A 24,698-nucleotide genomic window follows, 5' to 3' on the forward strand; every position below is an offset into this window, starting at 1 on the left:
ATCTATCTATCTATCTATCTATCTATCTATCTATCTATCTATCTATCTATCTATCTATCATTTGTAGGACTCCAGTTAGAAATCTTTTTTATTATAAGGCAGTAACAACAAGTTATAGTAGATAAAAGTACTAACCTTGGGATGAGAAACACTGTGTTCAAGGCCCAGCCAGGCCTGATGTTGGAAAGTTGTGTGACATTGAAAAAGTCCCTTTTTTGGACCCCAGTTTCCTTATCTGTAAAATTAATCTTCCTTTTAGCTCTGATATTTTATGTTCCATAGTCCCTCTCAGGTATACTGTAACATTCTATGCTCTGTTACCTCCCTTTCATCTCTAATAGTCTGTTTTCTAAGGTCCCTTCTATTCTGACATTTATTCATTTATGTTCCAATGTCCCTTCCAGCCCTAATATAGTTCTCTAATGTCCATTTTGGTCTTGATATTCTATATTCCAAAGTCCCTTCCAACGCTAGCCTTCCTTGAGTCTGTGGTCACCTTTTGTAAGATCAAATGTTTCTTCTGAAGCAATAATTTCCTTATCATTGAAGTCCAGCCCATACCCAACTTAAGATTAGATTCTGTTGCAAAGCTGGGTTGCAGGTCTTTTGTTGGGAACTTGGAATATATTTTCTATAGACATCTGGTTCTAGAGATGGATGACTCACCCCCCACGCCAGGCCCCAAAAGACAATATAACCCATCAAGTACCTGACAGTCTTAATAGCCTTTCTTCAGTTATGCTTCTTCATGATATATAAACCTCTTTTTATGGGAAAAGAAATTTTGATTCCAATTTAGGATGTCAGAAACACACCATCTTATACTCCAGTTTATATTCCAGCTATCTCAGAGAAGTGATTCATGCATCAGTCCCTTGTTAATTCTCTACGCTTGTATAAGGGAAGACAATTCTGCATGTATCTTAGAGAATGATGATGATTTACATTTTATGAAGTATTAATATTCTTTACACCTATATGAGGGAAGTCAGCTCTCTACATTAATCTCAGAGAATGATCATAATTTACATGTTTGTGGTGTTTTAAGATTTACGAAGAGTTTTGTTTTTTAAATCACCAACCCCTGTGGGGTAGGAAGTAGTTTTCCTGCTATCTCCATTTTATAGAGAAGCCATCTCAGGCCCAGATAGGCTAATGAATACACGACTAAGTGTTAGAGCCAGGATTTGAACCCAACTATCTTGACTCCAAGTATAATGTTATTTCTATCATACCACAACATAGTTTAAATTTAGATGTTGAGTCTAAATTCACTTGTTGGGGATTAAAGGGCAATATTCCTCCTCACCTGCCCAAACTGAATTTGAAAGAAAACTGAACTTGGAGTCAGAAGAGCTAAGTTTGAATCTTTTGTTAGCTGTGTGTTCTTTGACGATTCTCTTCCTCTCTGTAGTAGGCAACTGGGTGGTGCAGCAGATAGAGTGCTGTTATTATTATCCAGTCTCAGACACTTCCTACCTGTATAATCCTGGGCAAGTAGCTTAACTTCTGTCTACCTCAGTTTCCTCAAGTATAGAATGGGGATAATAATAACACCTATCTCCCAGAGTTATTGTGACGATCAAATGAGATATTTGTAAAACACTTAGCACAGCGCCTAGCACATAGCAGATTCATAATAAATGCTTCTTCCCTTCCCCAGATCTCAGTTTCCTTATTGGAGTCTATAATCTCTAAAGTTCCTCCACCCTAACATTCTATTCATGAGTCTCTGTGTTTTCTCCTCTTGGGGAGAGGGTGGCAGATGTTCCTAAGTCAGGGACTGCCTGAATTAGTAAGCAACTTGTTTATATGTCAGCTGGTTGACTTAAAAGAAATTGGGTAACACATGTCCTGAGGTGGGGATTGCTGAGGGTGAGGCAAGTGATGGGATAGGAGCTAACATGTGCATTGAGAAAGCAAGGCCATGGTTTACAGAAATAGGAAAAGTCCCCCTGAATATTTTCCCATATTTCCTCATCGGTAGCAGGAGGGTCTCTGTTGGCCTTGTAGCCAGTCTGTCCACTACTAGTGGCTTACCAGCTCACACTCTTCACCTCAGTTATGGGAAAGGACAGGAACAGAAAATGATTCCTATGTCTGGCATTAAACATAAAGTTGCATCAGGGCTCATGGGCTTTGATGATGAGAAAGTCATTAATTCTGCCCATTAAAATGAAATTAGGAACACAGTGTAACTTAGCAGCAACACTAAACATTTTCTTCTAATTTTCCCCAGGTTGTATTGGCTAGATTTTCTTCCTGTAGGGAACCAGTGGCCTTTACCCACAGATTTGGCCTCTGCTCAAAGTTTACCAATTCATTTTAATTTTAATTAATCTGCCTAACTTTATTTCAGCAGCAGCCAAGTTTGGTTGACTGCTTTATATCTGTGATATCAAGATGATTTAAGATCAAAGAATGTTAGATATGGAAAGCATTTTGCAACACTCCCCCCATTTTATAGATAGAGAAAACTGTGGTCTAATGAGGGGAAATTACTTTCCCTAGTTTGCAAAGATAGTAAATGGAAAAGTATCCTTTTGTTGTTTTTTACTCTTTTCTACCTTCTGGTTCTGTTTGGAATGATTGCCACCGGTCATGATTGTCTGACAAAGGCACATTTGTGTGTTTTCTTGCCTTGTTTGGTCCCAGCACCAGCCCTTGCTGGCATGTGATTCTACTCTCACCCTTTCCTCCCTTCCCTTTAACTAGACTGAGGGGGATTTGGTCTTTAGAGGGTCATTGTTACAAGTCTAGTGTCTGTATGGAGAAGCTCATAGTATTTTGGGATTTTAAAGCTGGAAGAAACCTTAAAATCATTCTAATCCAACCTCATTTTACAGATATGGAAACTGAGACCAAAGAATTTCTGATGACTGCTAATGAGTAGTAGAATAGGGACTCAAATCCATTCCTTCTGACTCCAAGTGCAGGTACTTTCTATTAAGCCTCACAGCCTCTCTGTTATAACATTTCTTCATCAACTCAAATAGTGATCATACTAAAACTTTTTCCTGGATATTGTGTGTTTTTTTGTTTTGTTTTGTTTGTTTTTGCTTTTTGGTGAGGCAATCAGGTTTAAGTGACTTGCCCAGGGTCACACATCTAGTAAGTGTCAAGTGTCTGAGGTTGGATTTGAACTCAGGTCCTTCTGACTCCAAGGCTGGAGCTCCATCCACTGCGCCACCTAGCTGCCCCAACATTGTATATTTTTAAAAGTTGATGTACTTACTTGAATGAGAACTAGAAAAAGTTGCCCAAAATGGAATGGAGTACCCCATAAGGTGGTGAGTTCTCCATCACTTGAAGTTGTTAGGAATTCTGTAAAGGAAATTCCTGCTCTGAGTAGGATCTTGGGCAGGGTGTCCTCCAATATCTCTTCCAGCTCTGAGGTTCTGTGAACATCTCTTAGACACAGAAGGATAGGATTGTTCCTTTTGCTCCTTTGAAGAGACTTTTCCACTACTTGAGTGGAAGTGCTGCTATGATAACTGAACAACAGACACAACCGATAGTTAAGTTCCATGAGGACAGGTATTTAGAAAGTTTGGGCTGGGAGACATCTTAAATAGAAAGCATCCCAAAAGTCTTAATGCAGTTTTAAGCTTGAATAACTAAAAAACTACACTAAAACTTTTGGGATACCCTGTCTTATCTACATCTAAAATAACTCCCTGATTTTACAGATGAGAAAACTGAAGCCCTGAGAGGAAAAATAACTTGCTTAAGACCACATAGGTGATAAGTAGCAGAACTGGGTTCCAAATTAACTCTTACCTGTGAATCACCTCCCCAGTGCCCCTAGAGCCTAGCGTAGTGTACATAACAGGTGCTTAACAAATATTTTTCTAGTTGAGTTATGTTGAAGGGTTCTCTGGGGAAGAACTATGACAAATCCACAGACTAAGAACATAGAATCACAGATATCAGACCTGGAGGGGATTTTATGAGTTTCCTCATCCAAATTCCTCATTTTGAAATGAAATTAAGTGACTTGACGGAGGTCACACAGTCAATAAATGACAAGAATTGGGATTCAAAACTGAGGCCTACTAGTTCCCATTCCAGGGTCTCATTAAGGTTTATAAATAAAAGCAAATGTCCGAGAGACTCTTGCTTAGGGCTGTAGTTTTACTCTGGTGAAAGTGAATGAACTCTATATCCACGGGAGATTCTGACTACACATGTTAGGAGAAAAGGAGGCTGGCAGAGAATGGAAAGCATGACCGTGATTCTGGCGTAGGAGCAGACCCAGACAAAGAGAGGCAAGCGCCAACTGAGAGTTATCAGAAACAAGTTCGATAAGAGTTTTGTGTTTTCTTGGCTGGGGAGAGAAACAGTGGATCTTGTGCCTCTGGGGGCAGTTGCTGCCTCTGACTGAAAGATGATCCCCCTGGTTCCTGTTGGCTAATCCTGATACCACCAAAGCAAAGTCAGCCTTTGTCTGCTGCTGCGTTCCTTAGGCATGAGGGCTTTCTTGCCTTTTGTCTGTTGTGTTTCTATGGCTCTAAGCTGTTTATAAGGCGATGGAAGAGAAACAGAGGGATCAGGCAATGCTGGGGGAGGATGAGAAGGAAGGTGAAGACCCTGCTAGCAGTTCTGAAGGACCATAGAGCTGACAGGGCTGCTGCGCCCTGCCTTTCAGGCAGCCAGGGGGGTGAGGGTTGGGGAACAGTGTTGGGGAGAATATGGCCCAATAACTAGAACTTAAAATTCTCTAGTTGTGAATAGAAAAGGAGCTAGATTTGAAGGATGGAGACCCAGGTTCAAGTCCCTAGCTTGTGAGCCTTTGGACAACTCACTTTCCATTCTTTCTCTGTAAAATGGGAGGTTCAGACTAGACTAGGGGGTCTTAACCTTTTCTGTAGCCTCAACCCCTTTAGCAGCCTAATGAGGCTCACAGACCAACCCCCTCTCAGAAGCATGTTTTTAAATAAAGGAAATGCTAAATTTAAGTTAGAGGTTAGTGAATTTTTTTTCCTGTCCAAGCTCACAGATCCCCCAAAATCTATCCACAGACTGCTCTCATGAACCCCAGGTAAAGAAACCCTCAATTAGATTGATCTCTTCTAGCCCTAACATTCTAAGAATGACTGTTGAGAGATACCCAACCACTCATTGAGTAAAGGAGTGGGGAGGTTTACACTTCAGTATCAGTAAAGTAAGCAGGACAATTTTCATACAGTGGCATTTTTTACTCTCTTTCTATGGGGGATTGCAGTGCTTGGCTTAGGCCAGTTGGATCTAAGGAAAATGGGTCCTTGTGTTAGGCTATGTATGTATTAGCTTCCTCCATCCTCACCTAGAAATAGTGTTCCTTGAAGCCTTCAGTTCTCTTTTATTCTACATGCATTAGTTCATTTAACTGAAGGGATCATAAGATTATAGAACTGGAAAGGACCTTAATGGCCATCAAGGAGATGAGGAAACTGAGATACAGAGAAGATAAATAACTTACCCAGAGTTACAGTGCTGGTGTTTGAACCCTATCTGTGTCCTTATCTACCATGCATGATGCCTTTTAATTTCATTCAATTTGATTCAACCCAGCAAATATTTATTAAACACCTACCACCACCAGCACTAGCACCAGCAGCAGCACCACCACCACCACCACTACCACTACTACTACTACAACTACTACTACTACTACTACAACTACTACTACTACTACAACTATTACAACTACTACTATGCTAATAATAGCTAGCACTTATATAATGCTTTAAAGTTTGCATCGCACTTTACAAGTATTACCTCATTTTATCTTCACAACCTGGGAGGTAGATATTATTATTGTCCCCACTTTATTATGCCTTATGCCTAGTGTTGGGGAGCTCGCTTAAGAGGTTTACATTCTCCTGGGATAGGAGGACTACAGGGACATAACTATAAAACAAGGTATTGTGTGATGAGGCAGAGGAGAAATTCAGACCAAGTGCTCTAGGAAAATTTGGGGAGGGAGAGGTCATTTTCAGTTGCAGAGATTAGTGAAATGCATAGAAGATGTTGTAAATGAGCTGAGAATTGAAGGAGGAGGAGTAACCCAAGCACAAAGGATGATCTGTGCAAATATAGAAAGGCCGGAGAGAGCAGGCAAACTCAAGATGGCAGACCACCTTGTGATAGCTGGAGATTGAATGTAGACCATGGGAAGGGAAGCAGAATGAAGTCAAATGGGAAAAATTAGTTGGAATTAGGTTGCAGAAGGCCTTAAATCATAGCACTGGACTTGTAATCAGAAGAACTAGGTTCAAATTCTAGTTCTGACACTCCTTACCTGTGTGACATTGAGTAAGTCACTTAGCCTCTCTAGTCCTGAGTTTTCTCATATGTAAAATGAAGCAATTGTATTTGATGAACTCAATGGTCTATTCCATCTATAAGGACTAAATTTCTTTTTGTTTATGCAAGGTTAAGGAGTTTGCATTTTATCCATTAGACAATGACAAACTCTTGAAGGGTCTTGAGGAGGGGAGTAGTATGATCAGAGCTTTGTATTAGGAAGATTATCTTGGTGGCTTTAAAGAATGAAGAAAGCCTAGAAGCAGGGAGATCAGTTTTGTGCTCAATGACCGTGGTGATTTAATTTCAAACCTGAAATTTACTGGCAAAGTTGAAAGTATACTGGCCTGTGAGTCAGGAGAACGGGGTTGGAATCCCAACTCAGATACTTACTAGCTGCATGACCCTGGACAAGTCACTTAAACTTTCAGATCTTCAGTTTATTGACCTGTAAGATGGTGATAAAAATACCTGTACTACCCACCTGACAGTGTTGCTGTCAGGAAAGTACTCTGCAAGCACTAACATGTAGACATGTGAGTTGCTATTGTTCAGTATACTTATAAATATTTGAATTGAGATTTCATTGTGGCCACTTTGAAACAAAGACAAAATGGATATTTTAAGAAAGGTGAAGTGATCCAGAGATATGGGGGACAACCCCGTCAGCAAGATCAAACTGAGCCCTGAATGTTCCCGCCTTCAACCCCCACCCCACCCCACCCCACCCCTAGCCTGTAGACTTCCTCTGTGGAATGACTTAGAGGGAGCTGCTCCCCCGCACAAAAACAGCTTATTTCCAGTGTGAATTGCACCAATTGCAGTGTGAATAGCTCCTGCTGTCCTCAGTGGTAACTTTCCCCTGTTAATTTTCTCCTTTTCTCCATCTGTCCCACTACTGCTCTTTTCAGGTTAAGCCCTAGTAATGAACTAATATCTTTGCTCTTTCTTCTAAAAGAAAATTCTACATAGTCAAAGTTTCCCACATATTTATTGCTTGCTTTAGGTAATAGATCTGTGCATGAAAAGTAATATATATATATATATCAAATATATATTTGAAATCTAGGTGAGTTCCATTACTATTTTATGGTCTTTTCTGATGTGAGAAATCACTTATATTATCTGATTTACGAAGTCAATGTCATATCATGAGTTTTCTTAAAGCAAGGTATTTAACACTTTCACAGAAAGGCAAAATAATGCAGGGAAATGAGGACTGGATCAGGGGGCAGAAGATTCGATTCCTAGTTTTTCCACTAACTCCCTGGGTAACTCTGGTAAAGTCTATTACCTCCTCTGACTCGTGGCAGAGTTGGGGGTTGGGTGGAGCACAGTGGTAGCAGCTAGTATCAAATTGTATTAGATGGTTTCTAATGCCCCTTCTAGCTTTAATAGCTCATGTTCTGTTTTATAACATCCTATGGCCTAATTCCCTTCCAGCCCAAACAGCTTGTATTGGGGCTGTATCTGAGATTCTATATTCCAAGGTCCATTCTGCGTTCTAAGTTCCCTTTCAACTGTGACATTCTTTGTTTTGAAGTGTCTTTTAACTCTAATGTACTGTGGAAAAACCTTTTTGCTGTTTTGCCTTCTTACCTAGATAACATACGCTACCAGAAACCAATACAATCTCTCTGATAGTCTTAGTATCTAACTTTTTTATAATAGGACCATTAGGAGGGAAGGAAAAGAGGACAGGTTTCACTTTTTCTTCCTCTTTATTCTTCGCTCCTCTTCTCCCTCATCTCACTTTTCTTCCATTCTCCTTCATATCCATTCCTCTTCCTTCTTCTTTTCTCCTCTATCCTTCCTTACCTTCTTCTCCTCTCCTTATCATCACCATTCTCCTTCTCTGCTTTCCCTTTCATTGCCCTCCCCTCTCATATTGCTCCAATGAAACTCACTGCCTCTAGATCATTGTTTCACGCAATGTCTTTTATGGAACTAGAATGACATTAGATGGAATATTTCTGTTTCCAGAAAAATTATACATTTCAAAACTGAATATTGAAGGACAGGCATCACCAAAAATGTATTGGCATGTTAAGATGCCCAGAAGAAATTAATTTGATATAGTCTTAAAGTGACAACTCTCTCTTTCTTTGGCATACTTATTCAAAATAGACATTATAAGCCTGTAGAGCAAAATCAAGTTTGTCTTTTTTTTAAAAAAAAAGTTCTCTTCACTATTTTTATGTTTTCAATACCTTTCCAAAAATATTTCCTTTCTCATGAATTTTATGTGACAGAATGGTATAGTAGAAAGATTAAGAAATACGGAATTAAAAGAACTGGGTTTGTAACTCTGCTCCTCCAAAAACTAGTCATGGAACCTTGAGTAAATCATTTAACCTCTCTGAGACTCTATGGAAAATCAGGGTAATGATGCTTGTACTGTTTACCTCAAATAACTTATGGGGAAAGTACCTGGTAAACTTTTAAATGCCGTGGAAATATGAATTATTATTTATCTTTTTTGTGCCAAATTACAGAACTAGAGTGAACCTTAGGGATCATCTAGTCCAGCAGTTTTCAGAGTTTGGCCAATGGACCCCTCGATTTCTCCAAGACCTTTTCAGGGAGTCTGAAAGTTAAGACTATTTTCATAATAATACTAAGATGTTATTGCCCATTAAAATACTCCTGCCTTTATCTGAGGCCAGATTTTCTTCACATATTTCAACCAAACAACACATTGCAACAACTTGAATGGAGAAGCAGATATGACAAGTCAGATATCTTCTGTTAAACCTGATATTAAAGAGATTTGCAAAACTATGTAAAACAATGCCACTCTTTTCACTAAATTTCCTTTGTTTTGGGAAATATAGGTTTTTTTTAAAAAATAAAATGTCATTTACTTTAACATGTAATGGGTTTATTATTGTTTTAAATGAATAAATGATTATTTTAAATATTTAATTTTGATTTCTAATACAGTATCAGTAGGTATAACCCACATAACAAAAGCTCTTTGGGATTCTCAATGATTTTTAAGAGTGTAAAAGGGTCCTGAGACCAAAAAATTTGAGAGCTGCTGATCTAATCTCATTCCTTCATCTTATAAATGAGGATTTTGAAACTCAGAACAGTTGCATGACTTTTCCAAGGTCACCTAAGTGAAAAAATAAGAGGGAGGAGGGCCAGAAATTATACCCATGTCTTCTTACTCCAAATTCAATGCTACCTCTACCGTACTTTACCATGTTAAATGGTTGCCAATGGTAGCCTTAAAATCTACTGATCTCTCTGTTTTTAGAGTAGATGTTCCTAAAGAAGTATCTGTGGTTGACTGTAAAGACAGAGTGACTTACCAGATGGTTTATCAGTTGAGATTGGGATGCCAGTGACTGTAGGCATTGTGGGAAGAGTTGGGGGAAGCACCTTCAAATTTTGATCACTCTGAATCTCATTAGTGGAAATCTGGTTGATGATCCGATTGTAGGTGGGAGGCTGATAGACCCGGTTTGGTGGTGGTGGAGGAGGCGGCTGTGGGATGGGTCTGGCAACTGGCATCCTCTGACAGTGTTCTTCTAGCTGAGCGATGATGGTGGACTGGTTGTTGGCCAGAGTGGCTAAATGCTGGTATTTGTGCTCTAGGTCCTTATATTTGTTGGCGAGCTGAAGCATGTCAGCCGTTTGGTTGAGTATCTTATTCTCAAGCTGGGAGAGCTCTAACGCATTGTCCCGTTTGCGAATGATTTCATGCAAGAGCTGCATATAGAGCTGCGTGACCCGAGAGTTCATGTTGCGGCTCTCCTTCCGTAAGAGCTTGACTTCATTGACTATCCCGCCATCTACTTCCACCAGTTGCTGCAAACTTTCAATCTGTCTCTTCTGCTTTAGAAGCTCATTATTCAGTAGCTCCAGTTCTTGTTTGTGTACGCGGTTTTCAAGCTGAATCTCAGGTTCCTTGGAATTGACACAGATGGCCCCGGTGACTCTCTGCTGTGGCACAATGAATGTGTATGTGCACTTGTCCTGAGAGTCACTGGCTCTCTTATACCTGTTCAGATAAACGAATTCTTGTTCCCTTCCCTCTTCACTGCTCCCTAAGTCATCTGCTTTGCCAGCAGCAACTCCTACTAAAGCAGCCAGGACCAGGCAGGCCAGTCTCATTGTGTTCATGGTCCTTTAGAAGTATTTATCTCCTGGCAATGAAATCCCAGAAAACCTGGAAATGAGCAGAGATAAAAGATTATATGTAGATCACCTTCTTTCTGTAGTGTTGAAAGCGCTCTTTAATTGTGGTAGTAGAAAGCATGTTGGACCTAGAAACAGGAGACCTGGGTTCAAGTCCCACTTATCTTTTTAAAAAAATCTTAAATTAATAGCATATTATAACTGTTTATATTAATACCTTATCATGTGACACTTACTAGCTCTTTCTGTAAATTTCAGTTTCCTCTTCTATAAAATAGTACAATAATAGTGGCACTACCCACTGCATAAGGGTATGGTAAAGAAAGTGAATCATAAATCTTAAAGCACACCAAAGTGAAGGGAGTTATTAATAATAATAACAATAACAACTTAAAATGCAAACATTTTATGTTTACAAAGCGTTTATATTTAATCCTTTGAGATAGTTTCCTTTGCCTTAATTTTTCAACTACAAAATGGGGATAACTATAAAATGGAGATACTATTATTATCTCTATTTTATAGATGAGGAAACTGAGGCCCAGAGAGGTTAAATGATTTATCCAAGGTTACACACATAATAAGGGTAAGAATAAGAATTCAAATCCAGTTTTTGACTCCTAATCCAGGACTGTTCCCACTACACTATCACTGTAAGCAACACTGTGCTATGGGAAGAAATAGATATTTTAGACAAGCCCTCATCTCTGCCCTAATGGGGTTTATCATCTCAGAATGGATAAACCACAAACATGGTTAGTTATAATATACAATATTATATGATAAGGGCCTCAAAGTGGGACAAAGTGAAAGGCTGTGTGAAGGAAGAGAGAAAAAGCTGCTATGCATTCTCTGACTTTTCTATTATTTCACACAATCTAGATGTATAATATTTTAATCTACTGTTCCCACCTTGCTAGGGGGAAGGAAGACTCTAAGGCTGGAAATAGCCCCTCATTGGTACCTACATGCTTAAAGAATAAAAGAAATGGGGGCAGCTAGGTGGTACAGTGAATAGAGCACTGGCCCTGAAATGAGGAGGACTTGAGTTCAAATCTAACATTATATTTACTAGTTGTGTGACCCTGGGCGAGTCACTTAACCCTGATTGCATTTGTCTGCATTGTTAGAAAGAATTTCATCAATGGAAATCACCTACAACAAAACAATACCCCTAAAATATTCAGTGTTATTATGTCAGTGGGGAAATAGTCAAGTGCAAAATGTTATTTAAATAAGTGCTTTCCTTCCTGTTCCTTCACTAATAGTAATAGCTGAAATATATATATTGCTAGAGGGTTTACAAAACACTTTACATCCATTATGTCATTTGATCCTCACATTCCTCTATGAGGTAGGTACTACATGTATTATTATTTCCCATTTTACAGATGAGAAAACTGAGGCTTAGAGAAGTTGGGGACTTACCATGGTTACACAGCTTGCAAATGTCACGAGTAGGATTTGAACACAGGTGTATCCTGACCCCAAATTCAGTATTCTTTCCACTACCTCATGCTGTCTCATAAAAGCAATCAGAACTCAGAGTCAATCTCAGGCAGTGGCCAAGAGATCTCATAACTGGTGTTTCATTTTGAGAACTTACCCCCATGCAGAGAGTGACACACAGCTCATTAAACAGGGCAACGGAACTCTTGTTGGTTGGCCAGGAAACCCTTCCACCCCATCCTCCTGTCTGCCTTACCCACAGGTAGTCATCATTTACTTAAGTGAAAGGCTGATTTCCAAACTTTGTCTTGTTTTATCCAATGGGAAAAATACATCGGGGCTTTAAAATGGCAGAGCTGGAGCTTGCATCCATATCCTGAGCTCTGGCTCATATATTCTAAGGTACACGAGACACTTTGGTTTCGAAATCCAGAAGGGTTTAAAACAATTTTTTTTCAGTTCTCTTTAGGCACTTTTCCTAAATATCTAAGGTTTTTTTTTTTTAACCAAAGGGCAATACCTAATTATAAGATGTCCTTTGTTTTGTTTTGGTTTTTTTTTTTTCCTCTATTCACTCTAGGACTAGGATTAGTGTGTCCTAAGCTATTAGAGCTTGAAACTGCACTAAGGTTCTTGGGACACCCTACATAGAATCTTCTTACTGATCCATCCCCAATGGCATTGGCCTTTTCTATTTGCAGTGAGGCTAACGACTGCATTACTGCTGAACCTCCATTCTTATTATAATGTTGCTGATGGGCAATGCTGGGCACCAGCATCTTCTCTAGGGATAGAAAATTTGGGGTAAGTTCACCTAGGATAATCCAGAGTATAATTCAGAGCTCCAGGTAGATAAGATCACACTTTTCCTCATCTTTTCCTTTTCTAATTCTGCTACATAAGTCACAATTCTTGAGCAGCAGAGATTCCTTTGATGATCCACATGTACCATAAAGATGTTGCAGGTAGGCAAAGAGCCAGGCGCAACATCTGAGCTGAACCATTCCTCCCAGCCTCAACTAATTCCACTTTAAAAAAGAAAGGTTTTAATTTATTTTTTATTTAAAACACTTTTTTCTTTTTAAATTTTGAGCTCCAAATTTTCTCCCTCCCTCCAACCCCTCCCACACCCACTGAGAAGGCAAGCAATATGAAATCAATTATACATGTCAAATTATGCAAAATGTATTTCCATATTAGCCATTTTTATAAAGCAAGAAAAATAATGTGATAAAAATACTTCAATATGCACTCAGAATTCATCACTTCTCTCTTTGGAGGTGGATATGAGTCCTTTGAAATTGTCTTGGATCATTGTATTGATCACAGTAGCCAATCCTTTTACGGATGATCATTATTACAACATTGCTATTTCTGTGTACTGTAATCTCCCGTGTACTATAATAATGGGCTAATCTCAAGAAGCTAGATTGGGTTGGTTGATCTTCTATGGAAGATTTACAGAAACACATGGAAAAGAACCATTGAGGATGTAAAGTCATGAAAGGGCTGCAATTTGTACCTGCGCAGGGAGCGCTCACACTGATGAGATCACAGCTTGGTCTAAGTAGAGTTGAATTTAGGGGCAGCTAGGTGGTGCAGTGGATAGAACACCAGTCCTGGAGTCAGGAGGACCTGAGTTCAAATCTGGTCTCAGATCAGACAATTGACACTTACTAGCTGTGTGACCCTGGGCAAGTCACTTAACCCCATTGCCTAGCCCCGCCCCCCCCAAAGAGACACTTAGAGTTGAATTTAACACTACACAAAATCACAGAATCCTCTAGGCCAAGCCTGTAAGTGCTTTTACAAATATCTCATTTGATAATTAATCAAGTAGGGGTTAGGCTATAGGGCCTTAGAGGTTCCTTCTCTCTGAAATCCCCTGATTGTATAAGGAACATTCTTTGTATGTCAGCATCTGCCCTCTCCTTTAAGGTCTCTGCAAATGGAGAACTCATCGATGACTCCAATTTAGAACATCTATAACTGATATGAAATTTTCCTTATCCCTAAGCCCAAATCTGCCTTTTTACAACCTCATTGCTTCTAGTTTTGCCCTTTGAAGCCAAGCAGAATAAGCCTGATGCCTCTTTCACAAAATAGTTCTTCAAATAATTAAAGTCTGAGTTCCTGTCCTCCACAGTATCTTCTCTCTTTCCCCAGCTCATTCCAATGCTCTGTATTGAGACAGGATAGAAAGACTTAGTTCATTCAAGATAATTATGTCTTAGGGGCAGCTGGGTGGTGCAATGGATAGAGCACTGACCCTGGAGTCAGGAGGACCTGAGTTCAAATTTGGCCTCAGACACTTGACACTTAGAAGTTGTGTGACTCTGGGCAAGTCACTTGACCCCATTGCCTAGCCAAAAAAAAAAAGATAACTATGTCTCCTGCTAATTTTCTACAGTCAGAAGTTTTAACAAAGGAGGAAATGCAATTCTAGATGCCACATTTTAGAAAATATATTGATAAGCTTTACCATGTCTAGACCATGTCATATAAAAATCAGTTGAAGAACCTGAGAATATTTCACAAAGAGTAGAGAAGACTTGGGGGGGGCGGAGCATGATCACTGTTCTCAAATGTTTAAAGGGGTGTCATTTAGAAAAAGGGTTAGGCTTGCTTTGCTTAGCCCCAGAGGGCTAATAGTCCTGTGGAAATTTCAGAAAGGCAGACTTTGGCTCAAGGTAAGGAAAAACTTCCTCAGAATCAGATGTGCCCCAAAATGGAATGGGCTGCCTGAGGAGAAGCTCAGCCTTTCCATGGAGGTTCCTTCACAGGAGCCTGAATAACCACTTGTTGAGGATGTCGTTGGGATGTCCTGTGAGGGTGTTGAGTTGGACTACATGCCACCAACATCTCTTCCAACTTTGAGATTTTCCTACACTGAAATTTATCTGACACTTACCAACCAGAGACTGTTTTCACCAGGATGAACTCTTCCTCACATCCCCACCCATGCCCAATACAAATCCAGATTGGCACAGTTCCAGAGGGATTGCTTCTGTGTTTTCTAACAAGTCTATATTGACAGCTATTTAACCATCCCCTGGCAATTTGCAAATTGAGCTGCTAATGATTCACTACTGAATTTTTTTTTTGAGACTAGATCTCCCTTCACACCCACACTGGTAGTTTAGCAGCCATTTACTGGCCCTATCCCACTGCTATGTTAAAAATAGAAGATTTTGTCTGCTCTGTTTCCAGCCTGTGCCATGTTGACCCTCCTTAGACAGTCTGGTAGCATTTTGCTCCCAAGATTTTACCATATTGGTGCCAGATCCCATGAGGATAACCAGTTGGCTTTTAGTCCTACTGCAGCTCAGATCTCCAGATCTTAAGTGATCCACCAGCCTCAGCCTTCCCTGGTAGCAAGGATTACAGGTGTGTGCCACCATGCCCTCAAAGAATCTTTTCTGAAACATAATCTTCAATTCCATCCTTCTTTCTCTGCTTTTCTAACTCACTGTCCATCCTTAGAGGGTCATTACTCTTCTTCACACATCTTTACGTGGCCTCTGATGCCTTGTGAAATGGTTTTTGCAAGATCTTACCTTGTCTAATGCCTTACTTTTCACCTCATTATCTGGGCATACATTTAATAAAGCTGCAGGATCTGGGAGATGGTATCATACAGTGAAAAGAGTCAAGGCTCTGGATTCAAATCCTGCCTCTGGTAGTACCGGTGTAACCTTGGGCTTGCTTGAGCCTCAGTTTCCTCTTCTGTAAAATAAGGGGCTTGGACTAGATGGCACTAGAGGTCCCTTCTAGCTCTAAATCTATCTAGCCCAGCACCTGCCTAATGAGAAACTCTCTACAACTTCACTGAAATGTCACCCTCTAGCCTCTGCCTAAAGCTTTCCAGTGATGGGAAACTCACAGCCTCTTGAGGTAGCCCATTCCACTTTGGGAAAGCATACATCATAATGGTTAGAGTTCTAGACTTGGAGTCAGGAAGGCCTGGGTTCAAATTCTGCCTCAGACTGTATGACCCTAGACAAGTCACTTATCCTCTCTTGGCCTCAGTTCCTCATTTCTAAAATGTGGGGGTTGAACTAGACAGCATCTATGGTCCCCTCCAGCTCTAAACCTATAATCTAATAACTTCTGATTATTAGAAAGTGTTCCTTTACACTGAGCCAAAGTCAGCCTCTCTGTAAACTTTCACCTACTGGTCTTAGATCACCATTGCAGGGCCAAGTGGATCAAATATTTCCTTGCTTTCAGTACTGGAAATTACCATTGACTTCTGCTTACTGCCCATTTTAGCACCATAGTTGAAGTAAAATAGGCTGAACCATGCCAGCCCCTCCTCAGCCTGATGGGGGGGACTTCTTCTTCACCCCCTGAGGGCTGCTCTTCTCTTCTCCCAAATGGGTTCTGTTTGAGGAGCATTTCTCTTGATTGTTCGCCCGGGCATAAAGCCGGTCTTCACCTGGTGCGATTTCTTACTGTCCCCGAAGGCCGAAGCTGGGCAATGTTTCAACACTTAGGCAGGAGAGTCAGCTGCTACTCAGCCTTTGGCTTACTTATCTGCCTGCTCCCGTAGTGGCCCCAGGCTTCCTTGAGGTCCTCCTCTTAGCAGCTAAAACAGGCCAAATGCTTTGTCCAATGAAAACCCAGGGAATGACTCTGGGACCCAGTACCCTTTGCCCGTGGAAGGCAATCTCTGGTTCTAGCAAGTAGAAGAGCCTTTGAGAGTAGGTCTGGCTACAGATCATGTGCCTGCTGCCTGAGGATTTTTGGTCAGAGCACCTCATTAAATCATCCACTGAGGCTTGGAAGGGTTGCCATCTTCAATGGTGGAAGAAGCGCCAGAAGAAATCAAGGATCTTGAAGTACTGAGGTAATTAAAACACAAATCCCCACTGTATGTCCCAGAGTCATTCCCTGCCTCAAGTGGGTGTATTCCAAAGAACATTTTAATATTGGTCTAGATTTCAGGTATATATGTTAAAGAGTCCTGGTTATTGTTCAATACCTAAATGAAATGAATCCGAAGAATTCTCGGCCAAGTTAATCATCCTGGTTGATTCTTGTCTTACAAGGTTGGCTGTTCTCAATGGCCGGTAATGAGTGTGTTTATGTTTATCCTCTTAATATTTATTTGGTGAATTGTGTTTCAAGGGAAGTAATATAATATCCCTATCACCTTATGAATGGAGAGAAAGTCAACTTTCATAGAAAAGATGTTTTTTTTTCTGATTTTTACCCTACCTCTAAAAAGTTAAATAAATAAAAACAAATCAAAATATTTTCCTTGGCTCTTAATATTGAAGCAATAGAGTCTTAAATTGGTTTTCCACATCGTGCTGTTAGAAGTTTCCATTCTGGACAAACTTTCTTTGTTTGCTTCCTCAAAATCAAGTACATTTTGACAAATTCTCATGACTGTGTTTAAACACTTAAATGAGATTTCCATAGGTCTGAGGCATCATACAGCCCCAAATGGAATGTCTCTGAGCTCATGGATTGGGCCTGTGGCATGACCTCACTGCAGGGAGATGTTGCCATATTTTGTGAGTCTCTACGTTCCCTTGAAGGATCATGTTGCAGGCAACACTGTGTGAAAGGACTTTAATAATTTGGGAGGAAAAAGGCCATGTTGGGGCTGAGGTGGCAAGAAGAAACTCATACACCAGGCTAAGGAGAGTTTAATGAGGAACTTAGACCTCATTTAGACCTTTAAATCCTGGGAACCGTGAATGCTGAACCCTGTCTTAATTCAATCCTCATACCAAAACTTAGCAATGAGCAAAGTAATTTCCAAAAGCCAAAGGCACCAAGATAGGAAAGCACAAGGAATTTAGGCCAGACAAAGGAAGAATTCCCTTGATGTTCAGGATTTTCAAGCCTTCTCTGTTTTTGTGTCCATGAAAACTGAGGCAGAATTTCCTTAGTCCAGAGTTCAGGCCTGCCTCTGGAGCTCTTATAGTCAGCCTTCAAGAAACTGACCAACTCCCAAAGCCACTAGGAGTTCCAGTTCTGTGATGCTTGACCAGTGGACCACTATAGCCAACTCAGGGGAGCTGCATTCTGCTTAATCAACATAATTCCCTTACTGAATATCATTGTTGAATATCCTTCTTCTGTTGTGGCTAAGCAAATCTCTTTTTTGTTAACTGTTAGATGAAATATAAGTGTCTTGTTTCTTTACAATCTCTAATCTAAACTACTGGAGGACCAGTAACAGTTGGCAATGTGGTATAGTGAGCAGAGTGATGGACTTGGGAGCCAGGGAAATCTAGGTTCAAATCTTACCAGCTTTGTGATTCCTGGACAAATCATTTCACCTCTCCAGGCCTCAATTTCCTCATCTGTAAAATGATTTAAAATGTCACTTCCAACTCCAAATTTTTGATCCTATGATCTCATACTTGAAGGAACATGGAAAAAGGCTTTGCATTGGCTTATCAGAGAGAAAAGAGGCTCCTGGGTAGTATTTGCTCCAAGGTGCTGGCAGAATGGGGTAGTGAAAGGATGAAAACAGAAAAGTTGTACTCCTAGTATTCTCACCTGGTTGCTGTGTGACCTTGGACAAGTCATTTCCTCTCCTCTGCCTACTGCCTTCCCTGGCTTCCTTTAAGCCCCAACTAAAATCACACCTTCTACAAGAAGCCTTCCCCAACTTCTTAATTCTAAGGCCTTCCCTCTGTTAATTTTTTTCCTATTTTATCCTGTATATGGCTTACTTTGTATTATTTGTTTGCACGTTGTCTACCTCATTAAATTTTAAGCTCCTTGAGGGTTGAAGGCAAGAACTGTCTTTTGCCTCTTTTTGAATCCTCAGTGCAGTACCTAGCACACAGTAGGTGTTCAATTAATGTTTCTCAATTAATTGATTTCACTTCTTTGAGCTTCAGTTTGCTCATCTTTAAAATGGGCACAACAATTCTTATGCTACCTACTTCATTGGACTGTTTCAGGGAAAGCAGTAAATAAGATATGGCTTTGAGTCCCAGTGTGGGAAAAGGGGGGGGACACCCCTGACATGTATATTCCATATACTTTTAAGATTGTTGTTGTTGTTCAGTCATTTCAGTCATGTCCAATTCTTTGTGACCCCTTTGGGATTTTCTTGGCAAAGATAATGGAGTGGTTTGCCATTTCCTTCTCCAGATATTTTAAAGATATGATCCAACAGTTATTTTGCTTAGTTTGTTATTGTATAGTGGAGAGATCACTGGATGAAGGACCTACGTTTACATCCTTGCTCTTCTACTTTCTAGCGGTGCAACTTTGCACAAGTCACTTCACCTCTGGGCCCAGAAATAAGGAAATTGGATTCGATGATCTACAGGTCCCTTCCCTTTCTAAATCTTATGATCCAGTGAATGGGGTTGATGGTACATGAACAGTAAGGGTTAATACTGCTGTGAGAACTCAGAGACCAGCGATGGTCACTGAATTAGACATCAATTGTCTACAATTGGTAAAAGGTCTTCCAAAATAGTATGTCATTCTGTCATTGGGTCCAGTGCAAGGTGGGGGTCCCCCAAATTGATAGCATAGTGAGAAAGTGACTAGGATTCAATACAGAAGAAAAATATCTGGGGGTTATAGCTTGTTATGAAATTAGACTAAGGGATCATCAGTACTGTTTGGGAATATAACTGAGACAGTAATGCAAGGAATCACTTTCTGATTTCACTTTCTTTTCTTAAGAACTTAAATAATGCATTTTGATAGCACCTTACGGTTTACAAAGGCATTTCTTTTTTTCACAAGTAAAAAATTAATTTTAATTAAATAAATAAATAAGGAATTGATGACATTTTTATTCAGTTCTTTCAAAGTTCTACTACAAAGGCAACCCTGTGAGGGCTTATAATGCAGAGATTATTATCCTTGTTTTGCAGATAAGGAAACTGAAATTCAGAGAGGGCAGTGACTTGTCTATGACTATGTAGCTAGTAAGTGGGGAAGTGGTGACAGAAAACTGTGACCTCTGACTCAAAAGCCAATGCTGTTTCCGTTATAATATATTACCTCCTTAACGTATCCCTGAGCCTTGCATTTCAGATGTACTATAAATGAAGAATGTTTTACTGGAACCATGAGACCTAGAGGCAAATCTCACCTCTGCCAATAAGGATGAGGTATGGGACTTTGGGTAGGTCATTTCTCTGCTGTGCCCCTAGTTTCTTAAATGCAAAATGAGGGAATGAACTAGATAATCTTAAAGGTCCCTGCCACCATACAAGTCTGTGGTTCCTTTGGCTGTTTTTTTTATACAGAGTATCATCTAAGAGAACCATAGAATAGTGGCTAAGAGAGCTGTGGACCTTAAAAGACAGTAACCTGAAAACAGGGAACCATATAGTCATACCTCCAGCATGCATACATGGGGACAAGAGTAGAGATGAAGTTGACATTCCATGCCTTCAAGCAAACCTTTGCACGAGGACTGCTTAGCCCACCATCCTGGCCTTACCCCTGGGCCACGAAGGGGATATCTCTGTGTGTGTGTGTGTGTGTGTGTGTGTGTGTGTGTGTGTGTGTGTACATGTGTAGCTAGGTGGTACAATGGATAGAGTTACAGGCCTAGAGTCAAGAAGACCTGGAATCAAATCCAGGCTCAGACACTTACTAGCTCTGTGCCCTGGGGCAAGTCACTTAACTTCTGTTTGCCTTAGTTTCCTCAACTATAAAATAAGGATAATAATAGCACCCACCTTGTGGGGTTGTTGTGAGAATCAAATGAGAAAACAATTGTAAAGCTCTTAGCACAGCGCTTAACACTTAGTAAGTGCTATATAAACATTAGTTATTATTTTTATTATTGTAGCTATATCTATATACATATATGTATATATTTGTATATATGATTATAATATACATGTGATGTTATGATATATGCATATGGTATTGACATATACATGTATGATATATGTGTGCATACACATATATTCTGCACCATTTGCTTTACCACAGACATACACACTGCTGTTTCGGTGTGCTGGGAGTAATAACCAACTTGGGCAATGGCATAGAAGGTCATTCATTCATTTATTTAATCAAAGGCATTTGTTATATCCCTGCTATGTACAGAGTCCCCGGGGAGGCACAGATTATAGGTAAGATGTGGTCTATGCACTCATGGAGTTTATAATTTAGTAGAGGTATAGAACTCAAACTCCTATGGTTATGTATAGCAATACACCATAAGTGCTGTAGGAAGGTATAAACAAAGTGTTATAAGAAGTCCAAGGAGGTCTTTACTGAATGAGAAGATAGCAGAAGGCTTCAAGAAATGAATGGTCTTTGTGTCAGGCTTTAAAAAATGGATTTGAATTGAATTCAATAATTGAATAAGCAAAGAGGAAAAAGAAAGACATTGCAGAAATAGGAAAAGGCAGCATTTCCTCTGTCTACAATGCCAGCCCCATTTGGGGCTCTGTGTTACGAGCAGTCACATAGGTGCTAGCATGAGACATGGAGGGATACATTTTACCATTTTGCCCCAATGTTCCCCACTTGGCAGCAGCTGAGTACTAATGCAACAGATAGTTAGTGAGTAAGGAGTGGTTTGAGGTTGCTGGTTTAATAGTGTTGTTTGGTGATGTCATCTAAGAATATTTATTTTCTCTGCTTTTATGCCGATGGTTGTGTTGTAAGTGGGAAGGAAAGAGCTTCCACCAATCTGAGCCTCCGTCCTTTTTCCATGTGCCCATTGTGAACCCAAGATGGGTATGGCTTAGTTGATATAAGAGTCCCTGTCAGAGTGTCAAATGATAAAACTTAAGATGTTCCCCCCTCCAAATGGATAAATAAACTGTGGGACGTTTATGTAATGCAATACTATAAAGCCATTAAGATGGTCGAGTGTGAGCTAAACAAAAAAAATCTGAAAAGACCTTTATGAAATAATGCCAAATCAAAAAAAAAAAGCAAAACCAGAAGAATGGAGTACACCCTAATTATAATTGTAGGAAGAAAGTGAATAAGGATATATGAGGTGTATGTGTGTGTGTGTGTGGGGGGGAAGATTAAGGGACTGAAAAAAGTGAATAGATATAAATGTGCATGGTTATTAACCATGTATAATTATTTCTATTGATGTTAAATGTTTTAATAAAACTTTTAACTTAAAAATATGGGTAATATTCCCCTCCTATGGGTACCTACATATCAATAGGGAGCTACCAGTTTCTACTCATCTCCTCTTCTCATACTTCTTTGCAGATGGTGAGAGGCAGGGAGACCCTTGGCTCCTAGAACTGTCAAGTCCTACTCAAATGGACAGGTTTTGAGTACAAGCCCAGTGATAGCCTGTTTGCCTTTCAGCTGAGGAATAGGATGAATAAGGATAGGGGTTCATCTCCAGAGAGTGGGCCACCAGGGAGTGAAATTTTGGACATAGCCAAATAGTTTGCGGAAACAGTTTGCTGAGGCATGGAGGGGCTTTGATCTGTACTAGTAGAGAGAGTGCCCACCCCAAGGAAATAACAGACCTTTTGAAGTATGAAAGAATGAAGTCTTCAAGATGCAAAAAGAATAAATCTCTTTGGCAGAAATTCAAGTCTGATTTCACTAGGGAAGAACATTTGTCTGTGGCCCAAAGGTGGTCAGCCAGAAATAATGAGTATTCCTAATAAAATGCGCCCTTCTGCAGCAAAACTGAAGCAGATAATGCAGTAACTGGAATCATTTGAGCATCATTCATAAGAGCAATTCCTTTACCCACTATGAGCCTCACTTGCCACATCATTACAATAAGGGTTTTAGACCAAATAATCTCTAAAGTTTCTACCAGCTCCAAATCCTATGAAGAAAGCATAGACATAGTTTTCAGCTGAATCAAATTTATGGTGTAGTGTCTGATCTCTGATTTTCTGTTACATTTGGTCTGATTTTGTCACTAATTATGCCTTTGAGGAGTTTTCTATTGTTCAAGCAGAGCATGATATGAATTATGAAGCTTTGTTTACAAATCTTACAAAATGTAGTCTTCAGTGCACAGGGAATTAATGAATGAATGAATATGAATGAATGAATTTTGCTCTGACAGAATTGTCTTTTCTGAAAAAGATATCTTATTCTTCCCTGCTGTATATATACAAAAGCTCTCTTTCTTCCATGATAGTGTGATCTCCATAATGTCCTTTCAGAAAACCAGGTTTCCATGCTTAAGGAGAGGTGCAAGGTGGTTCTACTAAACATTCATTCATAGAATCACAGAGTTGGAAAGGAACTCAAAAATTGTCATTTAGTTCATCCTGTACCTGACCAAGTATACATTCTGAAACATTCCTGACAAGTGATTCTGCTCAATGCGGAGCTCACCACCCCGTGAAGCAGTTTATTATACTTTTGGACAGCTCTCATTGATTGACTGATTTTTCTTGTAAAGCATTTATTTGTTAAGCATTTATTGTGTGTATGAAGAGCTCTGTGCAAGGTCCAGATACAAAGATTAGGGTAGCTGTTTTCATGGAATTCATAGTCTTCTGGGGGGAATTCAGTCCACCCAGCACAGAATAGGAAGGAGCCCCCAGGCAGAAATATCTATTGGAGAAACAAAGACACTGCTCTGTGTTTGTGGGGCTCCAAAATGTTAAAGTAGACTTTTAAAATTAAGTGCTTTGTATCTTTTAATTAAAATAATTAAGCAAAAAATTCCCTTTAAGTCCTATAATTATTCTCTTTTGAGAGGCAGAGTGGTATGGTGGATAGAGCCTTGGAATTAAAAAAACTCAAGTTTTAGGTCTTGCCTCTGACACATAATACCTTTGTGACTATAGGCAAATTACTTAACCTTTCATCACCCACAGACAGCTCTAAATCTAGAAATTAGAGATGAGTTGGTGATCTGTATCAGTAAAGGGAGTTTCTATACCAGGAGTTCTCTATGTACACATATACATAGACATAGACATAGACGTAGACATACACACACATTCTATCAGGTTGTTCCACAAGTATGATTATAGACCTCCCTGCAGCTTAATGGTTCATATGTGGCCTTAGGCGAGTTCTACCCCTCTCTATGCCTCAGTTTCCTCATATGTAAAAGGAAAGTCTTGGCCTAGATGGTTCCTAAAATTGCTTTCAGCTTCTAATCCTATGATCCTTGACTTTGTTGGGCTCATTCAATATCAGCAAGTTAGGGTCATAAGATTTAGAGCTGGGGGGGGGCATTAGCGATCACCTAGTCTAAACCCTCCTTTAATAGAGGGGGAGCTCTGGCCTAGGAAGATAAAATGAATCTCTCAGCCAGTAAGTAGCACCCTGGAGAGTTGAAGCCAAGTCCCTTGATTGAATATCTAGTGTTCTTCTTGCCACACCAAGCTGCTTTTCCCTGCTAGCCCCTTGCTTCTGCACTTTCTCCTTTTTTCTCTTGTTAAAACTAATATTAACAACTCATGTTTCTATAGGTCTTTATGGAGCACTTTCCTACCATACCCTCTGTGAGATAGGTAGCACATGAGTTATTATTCCCATTCTACCAATAAGGAAACTGAGGGTTAGCCTTAGAAAGGTGTTTGCCCTAGATCGTGCAACTAATAAACAGCTGAGCCGGGATTCAAGCCCATGTCCACTGACTAAAAATCCAGGGCTCTTTCCACAGTGCCACAGTAATGTGGTAATGAGACTTTCTGAAACTGCCCTTCCCAGAATAACCCCAGATGACACAGTCTCTGGCTCTCCCCCTATCCCTCTTGCAGTTTCTAATTTTTTAAATTAGCTACTGCCAAAGCAGCTTCTTTCTTGAAAACCATTAATTGTGAGAAGGACAGGCAAGACAGCTGCCCATGCCCAGAGAAGTCTATTGCTGTAGTATGCTGGGGATTTTTCCTTGGATGAACTTA

The 24,698-nt window shown here is 39.9% G+C and overlaps 2 protein-coding genes across 6 annotated transcripts in view; one reads left to right on the forward strand and one right to left on the reverse strand.

Moving 5' to 3' along the window:
* The window catches only part of LOC114047106 (ras-specific guanine nucleotide-releasing factor RalGPS1), a 490,091-nt gene that overhangs the window by 200,164 nt on the left and 265,229 nt on the right, over positions 1 to 24,698 (forward strand). The window lies entirely within an intron of this gene.
* The window catches only part of LOC114047107 (angiopoietin-related protein 2), a 57,592-nt gene that overhangs the window by 29,864 nt on the left and 3,030 nt on the right, over positions 1 to 24,698 (reverse strand). Inside the window, exon 2 of the mRNA XM_027867843.1 lies at positions 9,606 to 10,465. Within this exon, the coding sequence (XP_027723644.1) occupies positions 9,606 to 10,419 (814 nt within the window). The 5' untranslated portion in view covers positions 10,420 to 10,465. The remainder of the gene's footprint in view (positions 1 to 9,605; positions 10,466 to 24,698) is intronic.

This window comes from Vombatus ursinus, unplaced genomic scaffold (assembly GCF_900497805.2).
Source record: "Vombatus ursinus unplaced genomic scaffold, bare-nosed wombat genome assembly UNPS02014786.1, whole genome shotgun sequence".
In the NCBI taxonomy this organism is placed as follows: domain Eukaryota; kingdom Metazoa; phylum Chordata; class Mammalia; order Diprotodontia; family Vombatidae; genus Vombatus; species Vombatus ursinus.